Genomic DNA, 18,104 nt, shown 5'->3' with positions numbered 1-18,104 from the left:
ACCTTTCGCCGCCGCTCCAGCCGCGACTCGCGCAGCTACGGCTTTTGTTTGCCAAAATCCCAATGTCTGCTCCGGAGCTCGATGGCTTCGATTTCATGGGAGCCTTGCTCGGTTTCTGGTTCAGTTTTCTTTTTTCTTAGCAAGCCTCCTACTAAGACCGAGGGAGAGATTCATATGTCAGGCTACGGGGGGAAATACCTTAACAACTACAACGATGTTTTGTTTTCCCTAATGAGTAAGACAGGGACGATTCCAGCTACCACTAGGCCTTGACCAATTATGTGCGCATAGGGAAGTCGGTTTTCGCCTGCGTGGCTACGTTCCCAGTCGGCCCCGGGAGAGCGACGCTAACGGAAACTTCTTAAGGAGTATTTTAATTTTATTCCTTTGTCTGGTAATTAAAAACAACTACCTCAGCAGCTCTCTCCCGGACAAATACTAGCCTAAGAAGTGCTCCGCTTGGGTGTAAAGGTCTCCGACGTGCCTTCCCCTCGCGAGCAGCCCGTGTTTGCAGCGGTCGGCACCATCACGGCTTTCCCTACGGCAGGGCCCGTCGGTACCATGCCGCGCCCAGCCTCTGCCGCAAATGCAGCAGAGGGAAGAGGCTTTGCCCTGCCCGGACATCAAACATGCTGGTGCCGCCGGCACGAGTATTATTTTGAAAAGCGATGGTTTTTTGCGCGTCTTGCGACTGGTGTTCTTTAAACGCGCAACCACCAGACCCAATCCTCCCTGAACGCTAGGGGTGTCGGTGTATTTATGCAAATCCATGCAGCAAAATATTTACTTCACCGCTTTGTTGCAGCTTCCCTTCCTTTACAACCTTTAACCAACGAGGCGAATTAAATAAAACCAAGAACAATAGCTTCTCTTGCTCGTGCCTCCCTCTAGAGCTGGCGCTTTGCAGGAGTGGAAACGTGCCTGCCTCGTTGGCAGGGAGGGGGGGAAGAGGAAGGGAAACGAAATGCATCAAACCCGCCCTACAAATCCAGTCCCCGTGGACGGCGTTTCCTGCTGCGTCGGGTGCGTTCCCGGGAGCAAAGCGGTGGGTGCAGAAGGGCCCAGCGCCGGGTGGACTCGGCGGCAGCCGGCACCTCCTCGGAACCCTGCTATGATTTTCCGAGCGAGGCCTCGGCTCGGCCCCGGCCTTGCCGGGAGCATGCTCGTTTCTGGGCAGATAATAGAAATATGTCGTGTTTGTCGCAGTGTTTGGCACGTCCATTCGATTTCTTTCATGGAACCATCACTCAGGGGGTGTCAGGCGGTAGGGAAAAATGACACAGATATCTTGGTAGGAATTTATATCTCATCCCTCGGCCCTCTGCCTGATGCTCCTAAAAAGGACTGTTCTCGGCCGTCCTGTTTCATACCGCGCTCTGCGGGACCCCGCTGCGAAGCAGGAGCAAAGGGAGGGAGGACAGAGGGGGAGAGAAATTAAACCGTTTTACTCATCGGAGCGGACCTCTCCACCCATGGCTGCGGGAATCGTTCAGCAAGCTCTTTCCTCGGCTACTTCCTTCACTAGGAAACGCGCCCAAGCCGTATGATTTAGCGGGGGAAAGGTCCTTCTCTCTGTCTACGCAAGTTTTGGGACCCCCTAGCCATTAAAGCCCCCTAGTAACCCCCACGAAAGGCCGTAAAAGCTTTCCATTTCTCTATTCGTCCACCATCCACGGGGGACGCTAGGCCTTGCTTGTCCGTGTCTTGCGTGACGGGGCTGGAAGCCCCGGCCGGTGGGAAGCAGCCCTGCGGCAGGAATGGGGCCAGCGCGCTCGCCGGGCCCGTCTCCCTCCAGCCGGGCCGGCAGCAAACGCCTTCGCGGAGCCGGCAAACGTCCCCTGCGCCGCCGCCCCGCAGCCCGCTGTGGGGAGCAGGAAAAGGCGAAGCAGGGCCCCGGTGCACACGTCGGGGGCTTCCTGGGCCAGCTCGCAGCGTGGACTCAGCTCGCAGGTGGGGCCGCAGTCCTCGCTGGCCGCTGCCTCGATCACAACCCTGCAGTATCCGAGCGAAAAGCAGGTTTTGTATGCAATGTGCCGTTCCAGACCCCACAGAAACACCCAGAATCGCAAGACGGACGGCGGAAAGGCGCAGGGGAGAGTTAGTCTAGACCCGTGGAGACTCTGAAGGTTAGTGTAGGAGTGGATTACAAAAAGGATATCGGGATGCTGATACACTTTATAATTGAATAAATTTGGTTTATTTTAATCAAACATCATAGCAGAAGGTTAAAGATATTTCTAAGATATTTTCTTCAATTTTATTAAATTTATATAATTTATTCAACATAAGAACAAGAGTTAAAATAGTACGAGTGCACTTATCTTGATTAATAAAGCATTCTTAAATGTCTTGCTTATTGGTATTTATTATTAGGAAATTTATGTCGTTTCCCACAATCACCATCTTTTAAGATTGCAAATATATATATATATTTATATATAATTAGAAATTTATTGCTACAAACTCTGTATCAAATTTGCAAAAATAAGTAGATGAAATGTTAAATCTAGAGATTGTTCTGAATACGCTTATAAACAAAATAAAGCCATAAACAAGTGAAGCACCCGAAGAAAGGAAATGTCAAGTGGAGGGACACGGGGTCACTCGTCCTACGGCAAGATCACGTACAGCGGCAGATGAACCGAGATGTCAGGCTACGGTCCTGGTTATTTTTGATTGCCTTTCACGAAGAGTTTTAGGGCAAAAATTAATTTGTCTGGCCTTCAGCTCTGTCTTCTTCTAGATCATGTGCTTCCTTTTTGGCCTCCCCTTCCTTTCCCTCCTGTCTGGAAGCGGGGAATTTGTCCTTGTTGTTCTCTTTTTTCCATTTCATCCTTCTGTTCTGAAACCAGATCTTTACCTGCCTCTCGGTGAGTCCTAGAGCATGGGACACCTCGATTCTCCTCTTCCTGGTCAGATAGGGGTTAAATAGGAACTCCTTTTCCAGCTCTAGAGTCTGGAATCGGCTGTACGTTTGCCTTCCTCTCCTCCTACCAGGCGCTGCTGTTTAAAACAAAAACATAGGGATTTGGAGGTTGGTGTGGCCGTTCAAAACAAGGCGTAGGCAGGGAGCGAGGGCTCCGGTCCCTCTGGAATCCCTCGAGAGAAGCCCCAGAGAACCAAAGGGAGAGAAAACAGAGGGCACGAAGGAGTCTAGAGCTTTACATAAGTGAGAGAAAAACAGCGATAGCAAATGCACGAAGTGTCTCAGCTGTTCCTCTGCACGGGGGGTTGCGGATTCACTTTATGATCTTTTATTCCATCCTCCCCACACCGCTTCCCGACCTTGCACCCTTCCCGTTCAGGCAGCGGCGACGGGAGACGAGCGAGCGTGTCAGCTATGCCTCAGGGTTCGAGAGGCGCAGCCTTAAAAACTAATCTTGGGTTGGTAGCTGCCTGCTGCAGAGGTTTCTGTTTGCTTACTCTATCACTTTATTATCGCAAGCCACCGCAGTAAGAGGAATCGCGGGGAGAGAGGTAGGGAGTGAGGGAGACAGAGGCAGGGAGCGAGAGTCAGCGAGAAAGAAGCGGGAGGAGGAAAAGAAAGTTTCAAACTCAGACGTGAGATGGAAGCAAATTTTTGACTGCGTCCAACCTTGTGGTCTCATCCAGGGAAACATTTGAGCAGGAGACGAGCTCTGATTTAAGTGGTCTGGTTCCTCGCCAATATTAGCACTGGACGATTTACAGTCAGGATATTGTACCAGCTCGGCCTCTTGCTGTGTCGTAAAAATCTGCTGTCTCTGTAAGTTATCGTATCCGTAAAATTTAGCGGGCTCCCCGTGACAGGTAACCCCGCTGCAGGGGGCAGGAGGCGGAGGCGCGGCGGGGGGAGGAGGAGGCGGCTGGTAGGCGGCCGTGGGGCTCCCCCCGGCCGGGTGGTAAAAGTCCGCGGCCGCGCCGCCGCCGCCCCCCACCCCGCCGGGCGCGGGGTGCGGGAAGCCGGCGGCGGCCGCGCCGTTCCCGTAGAGCAGAGCGGCGGCAGCGGCGGCGGCGGCAGCAGCGGCGTGTCGGCCGCTCACCTCGGGTGCGAAGTGACAGTCGTAGTACGGGGAATTGATGGGCTCCCCCGCCGCCGCCGCCGCCGCCGCCGCCTTGTACTTGGAGTACAGCGGGTTGACAAAGTAGGAGCTCATCGGGGAGGGGGCAGCGGCGGGCGGGGGCGCGGGCACGGGGCGCTGCTCACGCCGCCGCCGCCGCCGCCGGTGCCTCTACGCCGCGCTCATGCCGCCGCCGCCGTCGCTGGCCCGTGTGCTCCCCGCTCCTGCTCTCCGTGTATGTGGTGACCAGGACTGGATTATAATCGCTCCCAAAATGACCTGCCTCACTGCTTTTACTATTTCCTATTAGGCACACAGCAGCCCGCGCACGCACACACACACACACACACACACACACACGCTCATGAGCTCAGGGGGGACTTTTGGCTTCAGTTTACATGTGCCGCTCCTCGGGCAAGAAAAAAGCCCGGCCCAGCCCTACCCGGATCCACCCCGGCCGCGGCACCCCCGCTCCCCCACCGGTGCGCGCTCGCCAGGAGCTGCTGAAACCCCCGTCGCGCAGGGGCGAGGCGGCCGCGCAGATCCCGCGCGATAACCGCGGGCGCGCTGCCCGGGGCAACACTGCCCGGCTCGCCCAGGCTGTACTGCCCGGAGCGCGGCCTGCACCGCCGGCCGGCAAGGGCATAGCCCCTCCGAGGGAGCCGATGCCTGGCGAGGGGTCTCGGGGATGTCGGTGAAGGCATCTGGGGGGCCCGAGGGGCGTGCAGCGCCCGGGCCCCATTGCCAGAGGGCCCTCCGGGTCATTTCCTTGCAGGCGAGCAGATCGCTGGGGAATGAGATGCAGATTTACCCTTGACGCTGTGCACGCATGGCTGAGGCTTCAGGTTAATTGATACTTAATGGAAATCATGCCTATGAATATACTTTCCATCATTTCACCCTTGGTGGACGTCATTACCGAGGGAAAAAAGAAAAATGTGGGTGAGTGGTTAGTATCGCTCGGGGACTCGGTCCGAAACAAGCGAGCCCTGTTCTCCGGCAGGAAGGAAGGAAGAAAAGCGCTGCCCGGCAGGCTCGGCGCTGCCCCCGCTCCTCGGGCCGACCACCCCCGCTGTCCCCCGCGCCCCAAGAGGCATCGTCTCCAGTCCTCTCTTCCCTGCTTCGTCCTGCAGTGGGAACCAGCTTTTCGGACAGACATCCTCATGAGCTCGAGTCCTCCCTATTTTGGAGAGAGACGAAAAATGTAGGTGAAATATAATACAGGCCCAGCCAGAGCCATGTGTGACCATCTGATGTGAATTGACAAAAAAATATTTGTGGTTACATAAAAGGCATCACAGGCTCCTTCCCCATCACACCCGCTCTCCCACCACCACCCCCGCCCCCATGACGATTAACCCGCTATGTCCAGCTGACCAGCCCGGCTACCCCGCATGTGAGCACCCAGATGGGCCTGTACCCGCAGCGACACCCTCGCCCGGGCAGGGGCCCCGGGACCCGGGGTGCCCGCCTTTGGGAGCTTGCAGAGGCTTAGGGACCCCCATGTAGCCCGGAGAAAGGCGGGGGAGGCGGGAGAGGCCTAGGGACGCACACACATGGATTTTTGGTACTACACGGACCGCCAGCAGCAAATGCCCTTCGCCAGACACCAACGGGAAGGCAGGAGGCCGGGCCAGGCAGGGGGGAGCGGCAGAAGAGCGATAGTGCCTCACCCTGCGGAGGGGCACCGAGGGGTAGTGGCTGCTTCCCACATCCGCGCCAGAGACCCACGCCCCTCCTCATGCGCAGCCCGGGGGGGCGTTAATTCCGCGGGGCAGCGCCGTGCCTTGCGCGGGGCTGCGGTGGCGGGGCCGCGGTTCCGCGGGCCGGGGGCGCTGCGCGGACCCTGCGCGGGGCGCGGCGGCGCCGCTCGGGTGGAGCGCGGGCGCCCTCTGGCGGCGCGCGGCGATAGCGGCAGCAGCGCCCCCGCCCCGCGCTGCCCGCGCTGCCCGCGCTGCCCGCGGCCCCTCGCCCCTGCCCCGGCCGGTGCCGCGCCACAGGCGCGAACGGTGGGGCCGGTGATGAGCGACCGTTCCTTTGCTTTCTGTTTTTTCCTGGGTTTGGGTTGGGTTTCTTCCTTTTTCTTCTATTTTTTCCTTTTTTTTTTTTTTTTTATTTTTTTTGTCGTTAAGTGTTTACAGTACCATTTTCTTAGCACATTTCGGTGACCCTCTTTTTTTTTTTTTTTTTTTTTTTTTTTTGTCAGAGCTATAATGAACTGCATACAAAGAACGCGCCTCGTTTACACATGGCAACCAGGAAAGGACGCCTGAGCTTTGAAGATGCCTGCTATCGCGTTTTCGATCATGTTTCCCCACATATTACACCACGAATTCTCCATGTGTGGTAGTTTCAGAGTTATAAGTTTTTGTCTTGAAGATGTTGTTTTGTTTTCCCTTGCTTTTATGTATTTATGAATTGATTTATGTAAACGAAAGTAAAGATGAATCTTTGTTCACTCCCTCCTTCACCACACATGCCTGTGAATTATTCGGTATAATGCGTGTGCACGAGACTGTGCATATGTGCAAACACATATTAACACAACCAAAGGGTAGGAATTAAATTATTCAGTTTGATAGTAAAAGTAGTTTCCATAGAAGAACTGCATTCTGTCATTCAAGAGAGACGCTTGGTTTTCTTTCTGCTGTTTTGAAATAAACGTACGCCATATTAAACACAGGTAAACAAAAGGAAAAAAAACACAAGGTAAAATCTGCCAATCTTCCTGATATAAAATACTAAAAAGATGGTTTGGGTTTGGTGAAAATTTATTAACAGAGACTCTGCTGGAATCAACATAATGGACTGTTGTGTAGAAGAATATTGTTTACGTGTTGTTATAGATCATCCCCCTCTATGGGTATTTTCGAAAATATAGAGGCTGGCATCGTAGAATTCATTGCTGTAGAATATCCGGTAAAATACATTTCAACAAATAAGTGGACTTTGTAAAATCTCTCAGTTCCATGACCTTCGGGTCTTTTTTGAGTCTGTTGCCTTGGCCCAACGCTGACATATTGAAATTTATAGTCCAAGGTTTTAAGACCTAGTTTGTCTGCATTTTTTGCCTTTTTTCCCCCCTAACAAACACAAACATCAAAATAAGGTGGTTTCAAAGAAAAGTGCCATAGCATATCGTAAACTCATTAGGTCCAGACGTCTAGCCATCTCAATGGTTTTATTATACCTCAGTTCTTCCTGTTTTAAAAGAATTATAGGTATCTTCTCGACAATGGATGGGAAGCAATGCAACACCTTTTCCTGGCAGTGCTTGCTTTTGCCTTTTTTCCCCCCTTCTTTTTTTTACAGAGGTAAAAAACATTAAACACCAGGTCTCTCAGCTGTCCCCTTAATCTTGAATTAACCGAACTGCTCGTAAATATTTACGGGTCCTTCATTTTAATGGTTGCTCTTTAAACAAAGCAATTTTTTTACAATGAACTTCATCTCAATTATCTTGATAAAGTCATGTGTGTTTATAAATGCAGAAGGCATGAGGCGCGTTGCTAAATGAGCTCTAGCCAACAAAGCCGAACGTTTGGCAGCAGCCGTGTCCCCCCGGAGCTTCCAAGCCTCCCGGTTTAAGAGCACAGAGACTGGAAGCGACCCACCAGGAGGGGACAAAGAAAAATAAAAGGAATAAAAAAATAATGTTTAAGCGAATAGGCATAATTTTGCTTCCTTGGCTCCTGAAGGACCCATGTGGAAATATCTCCTACATGATCCCAAGGGATCGCCAACGTTTGAAAGAGCGCTGGTACCTGAGGCCCGGGAACGGTACGGCGGCGGACGCACCTACCCAGCCTCTCCGCCCTGACCTCTAACAGCAAATGTCTATTAGGCGAAGCGGAGGAAAAGTGACTTTCCTCTGGCCTTAGCGGCTGCCGGAGGCCGGGCTTTCCCGCGGCCCCGGCCTGGTCGCGCTCGGCCTGCGGGGGCTGCGTGGCAGGGTCGGCGGCGCAGAGGGCATCGCGAGGGGCGCACAGATTTCTCCTCTCACTGCAGCGCTGTCGTTCGGTCACGGCAGACTTTATTGTGTAATAACTGACAACAATTACAACAGGTCCGTAGTTCGAGACACGGAGTGGTTAATTAATACAACAGTCACCGGGGGCAGGGGTGGCAGCTAGCCGGGGGACCAGGAGGCATGAGGCCTGTGGTGAGCGGCTCCGAGGGTGAGACAACTTCCTAATAGTGCACTAAAGGCGTGGGGGGGGGACAGCTCGTGGCCTCGCTGTGGCATCTATTGCGAAGGATTCAGACCTAGAAAGCAGAGGTTTGGGAAAGATTTCCTCTTAATAAATCGTGGACAGCACAGCAACCCCCATTGATTTAAGTGGCTGTAATTTAATATATATTTTATTATCGCAATTATAGTTAATTTCCTTACCTTTATTTTGGCAAAATAACTATCTAGTCTACATCACTTTTAAGAAACATGTCAAACATTTAACATCAGATAGAGTTCCCAAAGCTAACGTGCACTCACAATATCATCATCTAAACGGTGTGGGAAGGAAGAGGGGTGGTTTAAGCGACTCTGCAAAACACGTTGGCGAGCAAGACAAAATTTCGCAAAATACATGACATAGACCACGTTTCACTTCTACCCAAATAAAAAAAAAAAAAAAAAAAGACCAGATTGATTTAAAGTCCCTGGGGTGGAGTGGTGCGGGAGGAGAAATGTATGGGAGTTGAGGGTGCAGGGGAAGAATAAAACCAACCAAAAAAAAATCCAAAACCGAAACAACCCCCAACAACCAAAAACCCACACTCATCCCAAAAAAGCCCCAAACTCGAAACTAAATCAATAAAGCCCAGCTGCGTTTCTACCCCAGCGTTAGTCTCCTTTATTGCCTTTCTCCTTGTTCATCTTTTTCATTTTCATTCTTCTGTTCTGAAACCAGATTTTGACCTGTCTCTCTGTGAGGTTTAAAATCCTAGCTACTTCGTAACGGCGGTCTCGGGTGAGGTACATGTTAAAGAGAAATTCCTTTTCCAGTTCCAGAGTTTGATACTTTGTGTAGGGACAACGCTTTTTCCTCGTTGAACGAGCGTGGATCCAGTTTGCTGCAGGGTTATCTGGAAGAAGGGAGGTATATAGAGAATGGAGGGCGGGGGGAGAGAAAGGTCGTTAAATTAATTTAACGAAGGATGGACTGTTTTCACAACTTTGGAGGAATTATCATAAAAGCCTTAATGCCCCAGTCTGTTTACTGTACAAATGATGTCTTGATGGTAGGTGGTTATGTGGAGTCTTTTATGGGTGCTTGTTGCTGCTTGCGCTGGGTTAGGCGTCTAGACGTTTTTATAGGTTAGTAAAACTATCAGTTTTGCACATTCGAGCCTTACAGGTTTCGGCAATAAATCAAAGGGGCAATTTCTTTCTTTCTCTCCTTCTCTGTTTCCTTCTTTTTCTCCCTCTCTCTCTGCCTCTATTCCTCTCTCCCCCCGTTTTGTTCTGTTTTCTTTTTTTTTTTTTTTTTACTTACTTGGGTCAAGTTGCTGCTGTTTCTCCTCCTTCAGATCGCTGCCCGGGCTGGGGTTGTGGCTGCAAGCGGCGGGGTCCTTGGAGCTGCCGGCAGCCGCTTTCTCCCGGGGCTCCTGGAGGAAGGAGCTGCACGTGTACTCGGGCACACCGATCCCCTGGGACTCCCGAGACGAGGAGCACTCAGTCCTTTTGGAGGAGGAGGAAGAGGAGGAGGAAGACGAGGAGGCGGCTGCTCCCGTCTCCGGCTTTATCCCGTAGTGGCGCCCGTTGGAGGAGCCGGAGCTGGACGCAGAGCCGCCGCTGCTGCTGCTGCCTCCGCCGCCGCCGCCCGGGAAGCCCGGGAAGGGCTCAATCCAGGAGCGCACGTAGCGGCCAGCGTCGGCTGCCCCTAAATGGGGCTGGTGCATGTAGGGGTGGTAGATCCCGGTCATTGCCGCAGACGGCTGAGGGTGAACCGCGGACCAGGAGGTGGAGAACACCGTGGATTTTGGTGCAAAGCTACAAGAGGAAAAATCTGAACTCTCTGCAACACCTGATGGCCTGGAGGTCGCACTGTGACCTCCCTGGACGAATCTACTCCCGTAAACTTCTTCGCTTTCATGGCCTATGAGAGAATCGACATAATAGTTACTTATGGTGCCACTAGACGACATTTTAGGCTCCCCTCTTAGTCATATAAAAGGTTACACTGTTAACTGTATATGATACCCTCCCGGAGAACAATCGTAGTATTTTGCAGACTGCAACCCTCAACCATTGGTTGCGGAGCCCACGTGATCATATTTACCAATACTGCGAGTAAATCAATCCGCTAAACTGGGGCTGCTGTGATTAAAAAAAAAAATCATCATCAACAGCGGCCCCGCACAGCGCCCTGTACCGCCTGCTCGCCCACACCGCGCCGGGGCCGCCCGCCCGCCTGCCCTGCCCGCTTGCCCGCCAGCCCTGCCCGCCCTGCCCTGCCCTGCCCTGCCCGCTTGCCTGCCTGCCTGCCTGCCTGCCTGCCCTAGTTGCCCTCCCGCCCTGCTCGCCTTCGCTGCCCGCCTGTCTGCCCTGCCTGCCCGGGGCGCGGCGGGCGTGGCCGCGCTGGCAGCCCACGGCCGTGGCGGGTGCGGACTATTTCTTCACCTCCTTTGAGTGATTTCTGCCATTCATTTCTTAATCAATGAGAGACAGGGTGTTTAAATAAATCCAACAGCCTTGGCTTGCTAATCACACTCCAAGCTGCTGAGGGAACCCGCTGGGAAAGGGGGATTCTTGCCTGTAAAAACAAACCATCGCAAGCTGGGACTGTAACGACTTCTCATAAAACAGGAAAATGTTACAGTAAAAGCACATTGCGGTACTTCCATATTTCAGAGCATGTGCGGGTATTATTATCCGCTCCCCCTACCCCGGACAGAAAGTTTCCATAGAAAGGATACACTTTTAAAAAGAGATGCCCATTGTGTTGTTTTAAAACAGGTGGAAGACCTCTGTAATGATTTTATGCCTTTCAATAAAAATTTTATGAGGTGTATTTGATTATAGATTAATGTGTCCCTAATAAAATGGACGGATGGAAACAGCAAAGCCTGTGTCTCCGAGCACAACTGACGTGTGGCTGAACACATGCTCCTGTATCTGCGGGCCTTTGGGGCTACACAGCTCCAACATAGCCCCGTTACGGAGCCCAGTGCGGCCCGGGAGGGATGCGGGCAAAGGTAGTCCCGAGGAGGCCGCCTGGCCCCGCACTGGCAGCGCGGCGGCCGCGGGCAGGGACAGGGGCCACGGGCAGGCTCTGGCTCGCAGAGGGGAGCGGGGCTGTCGCTGACCCCCGCTCGCCGGCAGAGCTGTCTCCTCCGCCCCTAGTTCAGAAGGAGCCACGTTCAATGCCTACGTGCCCACTTTGCTTTCTTTTCCATCCCCTCCCTTCCCACTCCTCCCTCCCGGCCTGGTTTTTCTTCCCCGAGAGAAACGGTGCCCGGTTAGTATAGAAAACTGAATTACCCATGGTCTTCTGCCCACGCCTGCTCTCCTGGGCGAGGGATGGTGGCTGTGTCGGGATCTGGAGGAAACGTAGAGAGTTAGTGGCGAGCCCACAGCACAGCCCTCAGCACAGCCCGCCGGGGGCACGGACAGCAGCGCTGGGAAAACACTTCCTACTCGCGGGCCGTTATGAGGAAGGGACTGAAATTCCTGTTTATTTAATGATTTATTACTCTCTTAGGTTGTTTTCTTCCTTTTCTTCTTCTTCTTTTTTTTTTTTTCTTTTCCTTTTCCTTTTTTTTTTTTTTTTTTTTGGTCATCTGACTTTAGCATTTTCTTCTGCGATTTTATAACTTGTCTTACACTGTTCTCTAGAAGCAGGGTTTGTGGTATGGCGAAGAACTTGCCCTCGCTTCACACAGATACAAGGTGGTAAAGTAGGAATATTAGAGTGAGCCTCCTTTTTTATATACGTTAAACACTTGGTATGGAGTCAGAAATTTACTTCCCACTGCCGAAACTTCTTTGGTGATGTAGCGAGCATCTTTAAAGGAAAAGAAAAGGCCGTTTAAATGTATGCAATATATAAATAGTTTTTTGGGGCATCGCTTTGCTGTTTTCGAAAGGACAACAAGCACAAAATACCTAAGTGCTTGCAGCTCTCGCAGCTTCAAAATGATTATGCCTTGCTTTGAGGAATATATACTTCTGCCCTATGAATAAACGTGAGCATGAGGAAGTATTGGCTTAAATTAAATATCAGCGGCAAGAGAGCAAACAGAATGCCACCAATAGAATTATGAGCAGGATCTGTCATCAAGTAGGACAACATTGGCACTATCTTGCTTTTAATTTCTTGATTTAGAAACAGTTTAGAGGAGGAACGGGCGTTGACTGTGAGTGAGCTGATTTCCCAGCGCCAACAGTAGCCATGCTGTTTTTCCAGTACCGTTTGAAGGTGAAAGTATGTCCAAGTATTTGCACTTCAATTTGGAGTCATGTTCATTTGCAAGACATTTGCTTTTCTCCTTAGTATTTCTGCTCACACGGGCATTCACCCGCTCTCACACACGCATGCCCTTCCTCAGCTTCCAGCGCAGAGCCCTGCTAATAACATTTTTCAGCTATGTACAGAAAGGGTTAAGAGTCGTGAACGTCATTAACTGGATGTGTGCTACTAAAATGGAATTGCGCGAAATAAAACAAGCTCTGAGCAAACAGAAACGGTGCAGGGTGACAAAAGCAGGTCTGAAGAGGCTGGTGTACTTTTGTAAGCAGGCTAGGGAGCATTTCTGCTCAAAAAAGCCGGCCTTGCCAGATGTTGGGAACATTTTGAGGGAATATTTTTCCATTCACCATCTTCTGAAAGCTCTTGAGCCGACCAAAACCTGAGCTCCTTAACACTTACTTATACCCAGCTTTGCATTTGTTGTGTTTCTTGGAGTTGTTTGGGTTTTATTTTGTTTTGGTTTTTTTTGTTGTGTTTCTTTTTTTAGCGAGCAAAGACACGAAATCAAAGCCTACACATTGCAAGCACGCAGTGACTGATATTTTTTAAATCAACATACGAACGTCAAATAAAATGACACACATATTCCTGACAGCTTGTAGAAGAAAGATTTTTTTATCACTTACCATTTACGAGTTGATTGGATGAGGACGCCCTGTTTAAGCCACAATATTTTACAACATTTTTTTTCCTTTCTCTCTCTCTTTTTTTTTCATTCAGTTTGTCAGACTGTGAACATCACACAACATTTTATCAATGAATCAATTGTTTACAGACATTTATAAATTGATTAGGTTTACATGATTTCCCGGCCCAGTCTCCACTCTACCCCTAAAAAAATAAAAATAAAAAAAAAAAAAAGGAAGGGGGAAAAATGGAGGAAAAGAAAGAAAGAAAACCAGGCAGACACACACAAAGACCAGAATACGGTAAAGAAGGTACACCAGTCCAAAAAGCTGTGGATAGAGAAGGATCAGGACACCAACCTGGATCTCTGCGTTAAACATTTGTAGAAAACCAAAGGAACCGCAGTAGTTTACAGAGTTTATTGCATTATACATGCAAACAGAACATGCACAAGAAGGACAGTTTGCTTCTGAACGACTACTATTCCACATATGCACCACAAGGAAATGTCTACAATGGAGAAGAAGGAAATATTCCATTTTACGAAGGACAATCTCTAAGTTCATTTGCGAGAATAGTTACATTATAATGTGCTTCTCTTTCCCCCCGCCCCCAGTTTCCCCCTGCTCTTTTTCTGAAAGTATTGAATGTACTCAAAATGTTATGGTCCGTGTAACAGCCCCACATAAATACCATTTTGTTAGTAAAAACATGAAAAAGTCACATTGCTTGGATGTTCGACAGTTCCAATAAGTTAAGACCAAATGATAATATTCAATAATAGTTACCCTGCATTACGATGAGAACAAAAATAAATTACACGTGCTAGGTTTTATATATACTCATCATAGTAATACATATTCACTTGCAGCGCTAAAAGAAGGACGAAGAGTCACATTCTATCAGAAAATAAAACAAAACGAAACAAAAAACTGGAAAATGCCGGGTTTTGCCAGAGTCTCTCCTGCTTTTAGCAAGTGGCGGTGCTGTGCCCACTCCTCACTGGTGTCCCCCCGGGGTTAGGGTTTAAGAGAAGGTCAGATTAGCGGTCAGTTCCCGGATTCGGTTCTCTCTGCTCATCTTCTTGAGCTTCATTCTGCGGTTTTGAAACCAAATCTTGACCTGCCTGTCAGTGAGGTTTACGCTCTTACTGATCTCTAGACGGCGCTCTCGAGTGAGATACATATTGAATAAGAACTCTTTCTCTAATTCCAGTGTTTGGTGTTTAGTATAAGGACACCTCTTCTTTCTGCCACTCTTTGCAGTTAGCCAATTGCTTGTTGGAGTATCAGACTTGATTTCCTCTATCAAAATCAAAGAAGAAGAAGAAGAAAAAAAAAAAATCAAAAATACCTCAGGCTGTTAGAGTGTACCCTTGGCCATGACCCCTCCTGTGCAGTGTCTGGCAGATATGGTGGATGTGGGCATTAAACACGGTTCGGGTAAGGTGTGGGCACAGGGAGGGGACCTGCTGCCAGGCTGGGCTCGCCCGTCCCCACGCACGGCACCCTGCTCTGTGGCCGCCCCGCTCTCCTGCCCCTGCCAGTAAGGGTCTCTCAAGTTTTCGGCCGGCGTTTAACATTTCAACAGTATTTAACCTGCTATCCGCCCCATGAACACATCTTAACGGGTCTAGCCTCGCCATGGCCGCCTCGGGCTCCCACGACACTTGCCACCAAAATATTCCAATTACAAAATAGTCTCACACTCTATTTTGGAGCAGCATCCCCACACACATCAGCTGAATCACACGAGCACACCTATAAACAGATATAGACAGTTTCCCAGCCAGAATGATATACAAGAAATTTCCACCCTCTGTCTCGGATTTTTTTTTTTTCCATTTTCCTTTTAGTTATTTTCCCCCCACCAGAAATAAATCTGTCCCACATCAGCCTAGACCTGGGCTGCTAAATATAATTCAGATAAAGCAATTCTTAATGCATACTTAGGGTAAAAATCGACCTGGAGGTTGCAAAGTACATTTTGATAAGAAAAAAAATCCCGTTTTTGGATTCTTCGATACACGCCGTTCAAAAGAAAGGCTCTGGTGCACTTTCAGAGGGAAAATAAAATCAGATTACCACCGCCCTTAGCTTTCAAAAGCATTTCAAAAGACTGGTGCACTTTTGGACCAATCTAAGGTTATCTAAAGCACCACATTGAAATATTCAACCTTTGGACCAGGCAGACAGCAGACTGCTGGTTTCATTGTGCATTTGTTTCGAACTTTACCCAGCCTTGTAGCACCTATTCCTCACCTATTTTAAGAGGATAGTAATTAACTTTAAATGCAATCAAACCGCAGTAAGGCTCAGCGGAAAAAAATAAAAAAGGCGAAATACTAGGAGAGAAAAAGTTGAGGTGGTCGTATTTTACAACCTCCAGACCTGCTTTTTTAGAGGTATGGGGCTGCTTTTGGCTGTTGCAGCGCATTAGGGAGCACACGGCTATATTCCCCGCATCACAGAGGCGGTCTGCATGCACGGGAGAGGCAGATCTCTACGGAAAATGTTTGGACCATTTGGTGTGGCATTTTTGCCTGCCAAAATCTTCAGAGAGACAGCACCTGCAGCCCGATACTCCTTAGCATTAAATGTGATGGCTGTGATGCTCGTTAGTATATTCGAGCGTGCTTTATGGTGCTGGCATGTTGGAGTTACACCACGGCACGGCTTAAACTCGGTAATACAGACCTTTACTCTCCTTCTCCTGGACTTCTGGGCTGGACACGGAGCCTTCAGGCAGACAGCTCCGCTCCTCTTGCAACGTGGACTTGGGCTCGGGACTTTCCACTTGAGAGACTTTAGCGGTGCTGTCTTGGTTGTTCGGGTTTTCATTCATTTTCTTTTCCAGCTGAAGTTGAGCAGATATCTGCGGTTTGGAGCTGCCGCGAGGGTTTAACTGTAACATTACAGTTGAACTCGTTTCAGGGCTATTATTGTACTCTTGGGTTTTCCCAGTGGCGTAGGTCTGGCTCAGTCTAAAATATCCTGGGACGGGAACCTCGGGGTTCTCAATGGGGCATGATTCAGACACCAGCCTCTGGTAGGAAGGGACGTCTGCAGAAATGAGTTTGGATCTCTTATCGGAATACATGCAGCAATTGCTTTCTTCCTTAATATTTGTAGTGAAGGAACAAGTGGGGACCTGCTGTGTAACAGGTTGCTCTATTCGACAAGATCTGTTCGGGTCTGTCCAAGTGTCTACTTGAGGTATATAAGGATGTACATTCATACCCATATTTTGGTGATTAACTTCTCTCTTAGCCAGAGACGGAAGGAGTCCACAGGTTTGCATCCCATACGTCCCAATGTCTGTGCTAGGTGGCATATACATGCTGGCGCTGTTGGAGTAGAAACTGTCACTCCTGCACGCACTGATGAGAGAATCTACTAAAAAAGTATTAGCGGCAGGAGAGCTGTTGGGAAAGGACATTTTGGGGCGGAATTTGAGGAAGAGAGATTGTGTCCTTTGTAGGCTGACATCTCTAGGAAAACATTCCCGTTGTAATTGCGGATGCCTCCGCGCTACCACATGACAGGCGGGCCCAATGGCAGCGCCCGCCGCCCCGCCGCTGACGCGCCCCGCCGCTGACGCGCCCCCGCCGCGCCGCCCCGCCGCGCCCCGCCGCGGTCAACAGCGCCCCCTGCGCCCCCGCGCCGGCACCGCACCGCCGCACCGCGCCCGCTCCGCGCCGCGCCGACACCGCACCGCCACCGCGCCACCGCGCCCCCCCCGCGCCGCGCAAACACCGCCGCGGCTCCCTCCGAGGGCCCCCCCGCCGCTGACAAGTGCGGGGGACAAAAGGTTGCGGGATTTATTAATGCGTATTAAGGAGAATCAGGGGGCGATCAATAAAAACCCCTCATCTGCATTCTCGGGCTACTCGGTAATTTTCTTGCTTCTGAGGCTTTTTCAAGAGTTATACCCTCTGTTGCCGCGCACGGGAAGATATTTTATTAACAAATCAATCGAGACTTTGTAAAGGATAAGATTAATAGTTAAGATTTAGCATAATGGCGTTCACGTTATGAATTATTGAAAATTATACTATTGATTTTTTTTTCCTCGCTGCTAACCGAGAAGGTCAATTTTTGTTTTAACACAAATCGTCAAATATTAAAAGGTGGACTTTTGTCATAGCTCGAATTTTATAGGGAAGCTACATTCCTCAAATTATTTTACAATGCTCTCTCCAGACCGCCTGGAGAGGGGGTGGTGGGAAAAAAGTAAAAAAAGTGGGGGTTTCACTTGCTCGGGAAACCGAAAGCACCAAAAAGATAATTTCTCCTTCTGTAGTACTGCTCATTAAAAAACATAGAAACCGATATCCTCAATGCAACTCCTTCAAGTAACTTTTTCTTTTTCTTTTCTTTTTTTTTTTTTTTTTAAGAATGATAAATGCATCTGTATTGTAAAATAAACAAACAAACAACAAGAAAACAACCAACTGAAGGCAACAGCAACTGTCTACGTGGTAGTCCAGAGTTTTTCGTCCCAACGTTTTAAACCTGTTTTACTGTTTTTCCTCCCACTTCTTAGTCGTATTTACACCGCAGTTACTACATTTTAAATAGTGGCGATAGAAACTGGGTTTATTACTCTTTATCTTTTTTTTTTTTTTTTTTTTTTTTTTTTTAAGTGTTCTCAGATTGGAGTATTTCTTATCTGGGACTAATGCTGTCAAAGACTCTCATCCACACAAAGTGAACTTGTTGATAATTTTTGTTTCGGATTCATTCGCCTGCTTATTTTGGGCCTTTCTACCATCAAAACACCCTTTCAAATCCCCAAGAGCAGTCAGCACTTGAAAGGATTAAAAGAGAATTTAAATGCATCTTTCACACAGTTACAAACAAGCGTTTTCCACCAACGTGGATTTGAATTTTCCTCTGTTTCCTGACATTTGGATATTTTGCACTTTACCGTACACTTTACGCTGCTGGTAACAATAACCCTGTTT

At 49.6% G+C, this 18,104-nt stretch overlaps 3 protein-coding genes and 1 long non-coding RNA gene across 7 annotated transcripts; 1 reads left to right on the top strand and 3 right to left on the bottom strand.

Annotated features, from left to right (window-relative positions):
- Positions 1–2,171: 2,171 nt before the first annotated feature.
- On the bottom strand, positions 2,172–4,306 carry HOXD8 (homeobox D8). 2 transcript variants are annotated; one of them, XM_051788067.1, is made up of 3 exons: positions 4,023–4,306; positions 3,596–3,743; positions 2,172–3,003 (listed from the first exon to the last, which is right to left on the bottom strand). In XM_051788067.1, exons 1-3 carry the CDS (start codon positions 4,134–4,136, stop codon positions 2,708–2,710), a joined length of 558 nt encoding a protein of 185 aa, XP_051644027.1. In that variant the 5' UTR covers positions 4,137–4,306; the 3' UTR covers positions 2,172–2,707. The 2 variants fall into 2 exon arrangements, with proteins under 2 accessions (XP_051644027.1, XP_051644026.1); XM_051788066.1 differs by having other exon boundaries at positions 3,596–4,278.
- Positions 4,307–4,471: 165 nt separating this feature from the next.
- Positions 4,472–7,345, top strand: LOC127471273 (uncharacterized). Its single transcript, XR_007904610.1, has 3 exons — positions 4,472–4,885; positions 5,044–5,244; positions 6,247–7,345. It is a non-coding gene; the product is annotated as an uncharacterized LOC127471273 (long non-coding RNA).
- Positions 7,346–7,444: 99 nt separating this feature from the next.
- HOXD9 (homeobox D9) lies at positions 7,445–11,788 on the bottom strand. Of its 3 annotated transcripts, none has more exons than XM_051787141.1 (3): positions 11,524–11,788; positions 9,536–10,138; positions 7,446–9,125 (listed from the first exon to the last, which is right to left on the bottom strand). In XM_051787141.1, exons 1-3 carry the CDS (start codon positions 11,525–11,527, stop codon positions 8,884–8,886), a joined length of 849 nt encoding a protein of 282 aa, XP_051643101.1. In that variant the 5' UTR covers positions 11,528–11,788; the 3' UTR covers positions 7,446–8,883. The 3 variants fall into 3 exon arrangements, with proteins under 3 accessions (XP_051643099.1, XP_051643101.1, XP_051643102.1); XM_051787142.1 differs by lacking the exon at positions 11,524–11,788 and adding an exon at positions 10,322–10,473; XM_051787139.1 differs by lacking the exon at positions 11,524–11,788 and having other exon boundaries at positions 7,445–9,125; positions 9,536–10,480.
- Positions 11,789–12,739: 951 nt separating this feature from the next.
- Positions 12,740–16,639, bottom strand: HOXD10 (homeobox D10). The gene is made up of 2 exons (XM_051786610.1): positions 15,835–16,639; positions 12,740–14,442 (listed from the first exon to the last, which is right to left on the bottom strand). The coding sequence occupies exons 1-2, from the start codon at positions 16,574–16,576 to the stop codon at positions 14,165–14,167; spliced, it is 1,020 nt and encodes a 339-aa protein (XP_051642570.1). The 5' UTR covers positions 16,577–16,639; the 3' UTR covers positions 12,740–14,164.
- Positions 16,640–18,104: the final 1,465 nt, after the last annotated feature.

The sequence above is a fragment of the Manacus candei genome, unplaced genomic scaffold, assembly GCF_025592945.1.
Source record: "Manacus candei isolate 608988 ecotype Guabito, Panama unplaced genomic scaffold, ASM2559294v1 h1tg000023l, whole genome shotgun sequence".
NCBI classification, from domain to species: Eukaryota; Metazoa; Chordata; class Aves; order Passeriformes; family Pipridae; genus Manacus; species Manacus candei.
The sequence above is the reverse complement of the archived record's forward strand: the minus strand, read 5'-3'. Positions and strand labels throughout refer to the sequence as shown.

Excerpts from the sequence above, each read along its gene's own strand:
- HOXD8 (XM_051788066.1), bottom strand. The coding sequence starts at position 4,136 with ATGAGCTCCTACTTTGTCAACCCGCTGTACTCCAAGTACAAGGCGGCG. Across the intron at positions 3,004-3,595 it reads TCCCTGGATGAGACCACAAG|CAGCGCCTGGTAGGAGGAGA; the intron begins GTTGGACGCAGT and ends TGTTTTAAACAG.
- HOXD9 (XM_051787139.1), bottom strand. The coding sequence starts at position 10,187 with ATGTCGTCTAGTGGCACCATAAGTAACTATTATGTCGATTCTCTCATA. Across the intron at positions 9,126-9,535 it reads ACAGCAGCAACTTGACCCAA|ATAACCCTGCAGCAAACTGG; the intron begins GTAAGTAAAAAA and ends CCCTTCTTCCAG.
- HOXD10 (XM_051786610.1), bottom strand. The coding sequence starts at position 16,576 with ATGTCCTTTCCCAACAGCTCTCCTGCCGCTAATACTTTTTTAGTAGAT. Across the intron at positions 14,443-15,834 it reads CCAGGAGAAGGAGAGTAAAG|AGGAAATCAAGTCTGATACT; the intron begins GTCTGTATTACC and ends TGATTTTGATAG.